This window comes from Epinephelus moara, chromosome 22 (assembly GCF_006386435.1).
Source record: "Epinephelus moara isolate mb chromosome 22, YSFRI_EMoa_1.0, whole genome shotgun sequence".
NCBI lineage: Eukaryota > Metazoa > Chordata > Actinopteri > Perciformes > Serranidae > Epinephelus > Epinephelus moara.
Window position 1 is genome coordinate 340607 of NC_065527.1, and position 3420 is coordinate 344026.

The window sequence follows — 3420 nt, forward strand, 5'->3', positions numbered from 1 at the left end:
TCTCTGTCTCTCTCTCTCTCTCTCTCTCTCTGTCTCATTGTGTCATATGGATTACTGTTAATTTATTATGCTGATCTGTTCTGTACGACATCTATTGCACGTCCGTCCGTCCTGGAAGAGGGATCCCTCCTCAGAGCTCTTTAGTGAGATGACATGTCATTAGACATGTCATCTCACACCATCTCCTTGGTTTTTGCAGCATTGAGCTGCAGCTGGTTTCTGTGACACCACCCGACAGTCCTTCACTAGGTTCCTGTACTCCTCCTCCCCTCCTCTAACACATGCCACAATAGCAGTATCATCCGAAAATGTCTGCATGTGGCAGAGTTCTGAGTTGTGCTGGAAATCAGCTGTATACAGGGTAAAGAGGAGAGGACACAACACAGTGCCCTGTGGTGCTCCCATGCTGCTGGTCACTGTGGTGGATACACTGCCTCCCAGCCTGAAAAATTGTGGTCTGTCAGTGAGATAGTCGGTGATCCAGGTCACGAGGTGTGGGTCGACTTGCATGCTGGTCAGCTTCTCTTGTAGTAGGAGGGGCTGGATCGTGTTAAATGCGCTTGAGAAGTGGAAGAACAGAATCCTCACAGTGCATCTCCTCTGTCCAAGTAAGAGAGGGCCTGGTGTTGGAGGTACAGGACAGCATCCTCCACCCCTATCTTCTCCCGATATGCAAGCTGGAGGGGGTCCTGGGCGTGCTGCACCTGAGGTCTTATATGGTGCAATATCAGCCGCTCCAGGTCCTTCATCACAGGGGAGGCGAGGGCCACAGGTCTGTAGCCGCTGGGCTCGGTGGGACGACCCTTCTTGGGAACAGGGACAATGCAGGACATTTTCCACAGTGTGGGAACTCTCCCTGGTGCAGGCTTAGGTTGTAGACATGCTGCAGAGGTTCCCCCAGCTCAGCAGCACAGGAACTGAACCGGCTGAAAAAGGTGTTGAGCTCACTTGCTCTCTCGATGTTCCCCTCCACTGTGTTGATAAGATAGATCAAGGCCGGGCTAAGACACTGTGCGCTCTTATGGAAACACTTCAGCTGTGATCAACCCCTTGTACCTTTTGTTTAATTATTTATTTACTTTTTTCATTGATTTGTTTTTTATTTGTACTTTCTATTAACTTTATATCTTCTCCCTTGTCAGGTTGTCAGGTTTATCACACAACCTTTATGGTGCTTCTGATATCTGGCACAATGCAGGTGTGATTTTCTTTTTGCTTTGACATGAGTTGGACAGAAATTAGTCTGTCGCTGTTTCATATTGTTCTATATGTTCGATAAAGGACAAAAAAAGTTTCTTCTCTCCCCCGTCTCCTGCGAGGGCGGAGCGAAGACGCGAGGAAGAGATTAACCCAGTGTGTGTGGATGTGGGGCTTTTATTTCGAAGGGTAAAACCGGAAAAGGAGGTCGACTGTGAGGGTGAGGCAGGGAAATGTTTCCGGTGAACTTCTCTCCGGGTCGTTTCGGTGTTTGCGGGAATTTTGGTTTAAACACGGTAGATTTAAAGCTGTAACAAAGATGGCGGAACGACCCGCTGAAGGGGAACTTCCGCTGAATAAAACCCGGTCTGTGGCGAAGAGGGCCTGGGACAGGGAGCGGGACAAAACCCGGGTCAACATCGGGGTGGCGTTTCAGAGGTGGAGAGCTCTGCGGGCGGCTAAAGGGCTCCAGCTGGACGCGGAACTGGCTCTGCTGCTGCTCGACAGGTGGGTGGATATGTTAACGTTAGCTTAGCACGGGGGATGCTACAGTGCTAGCCGAAGCTAACGGGTGTTGACTCAGCCTGTCTGCAGGCCTCTGTAGCTAATGCTAATGCTACATCCCATTCTCTGAGCTAACTGTATGCTAAACACCGACCAGCCCAGGTCAGATAACAAGATGGAGAGCAGCCGCTGTTAGGGACTGTTCTTTATTTGTCACAGGTGTCAGAATAACTTGTCAAATAAATACAAACAGCCATTTAAATGTGTCAGTTGCTCCCTGTAGTCAAAATAAAACATGTAAATCCTCCCAAGTGTAAAATAATTATGTGACATACCCCCCCCCCCCCCCCCCCCCGCCTCATGTTACCCTGCCGCTCAGAAATAACTAACAGTCCCTTACTGAGCTCATAGATACAGAGGATGAAACCTGTGAACTGTTTCCCTTTTTCAGTTATGAAAACAACCCTGCGGCACAAACGGCCCCGAAGACGAGTTACAGAGGAGTCCACCCTCCTGACCTGTCCAACACTGACCAGGGTTCAGCGTCTGATCGGTGAGGGCTCTGACGCCAATCAGCAAGTTCTAATTTATCGTTTAGTCTAAGTGGACGTTTGTGCCAAATTTGAAAAACATCCATCAAGGCCTTCTGGAGAGAATAATAATAACGATTTATTTATATGCATCTTTTAAAACACAAAGTTCTGATCAAGCTAAACTGAATTAAAACACAAGAAGAAGAAAACAAATAAGGTCATAGGTCATCTAGTAAAAGATAAAATCAAGAAAATGAAAGATAATTAATGATCATTAAAATTAATAAGATGTAATAAACAGCTGAGATAAAGTCAGGATATGATTTCTGACAGAAGGATGTTTTTAGCAGAGACTCAGACAGATTTAAATCCTCTGCAGGTCGTTCAGAGCCTCGAGGCCTGCTTCTAAGGCTCTGTCCCCCTTTGGTCTTAAAAGGAGGCTCAAGACTCACCTTTTAAATTTGGCCTTTAACTGATTTCTTCTACTCTTCTTTCATTAAATTTTATTTCATATTTTATTTTATTTATTTTTATTTATGTGTTAATGTCTAATGTTCTTAACTGCTGTAAATGTTCTACTTTTAAATCCTTATGCATTTTATTATTTTTCATTTTTAACTCTTTATTTTTTAAAATTTTCTAAATCATTACATTTTTAAATCGTTAAATTTTTATTTATTTTATCATTACTCTATCTTATGTTTGTTTTTATCCCATTGTCTTTTAGTCTTTTAGTTTTTAGCTCCAGTGTCTCCTCATGGGGGGCCTCCACACTGGGAGGTAGGGTTGGGAACGATTAACCAATCCGACCGGTTATCCAGTTTGACAAGCAAGAGATACGGCCGCGTCGGTAGCACCCTCCTCAATCGATACGAATCAGCCATGAATCCTTAGATGAATCGATTGTAGAGTCATGGATCGGGTATCGCGAGACTAGCAATGGGTTGACTGACTTTAACAGTTTGCATCTCTAAAACAACGCGAGAGCCGGCGGCATGCTCTGTAGCAGGCATTACTGACAACGATAATGGATGTAAACATCAGCGCCAGCTTGACCGGTGGAGATGAGGAACAGAAGCTAATGCTGGTTGGATAAACCAGGGAGCAGCCAAGCCGCAGCAGAAACGAAAGGCGAATCCTGCTGGTTGTGGGTTGAACGGGGGGTCACAGACACAGACAGAAATAC

At 45.5% G+C, this 3420-nt stretch overlaps 1 protein-coding gene across 1 annotated transcript in view; it reads left to right on the top strand.

The window, feature by feature from the left end:
* Window positions 1-1128: 1128 nt before the first annotated feature.
* Window positions 1129-3420, top strand: part of LOC126384399 (zinc finger protein 37-like) — a 16338-nt gene continuing 14046 nt past the window's right edge. Inside the window, exons 1-2 of the mRNA XM_050035454.1 lie at window positions 1129-1704; window positions 2153-2254. Of these exons, the coding sequence (XP_049891411.1) occupies window positions 1517-1704; window positions 2153-2254 (290 nt within the window). The 5' untranslated portion in view covers window positions 1129-1516. The remainder of the gene's footprint in view (window positions 1705-2152; window positions 2255-3420) is intronic.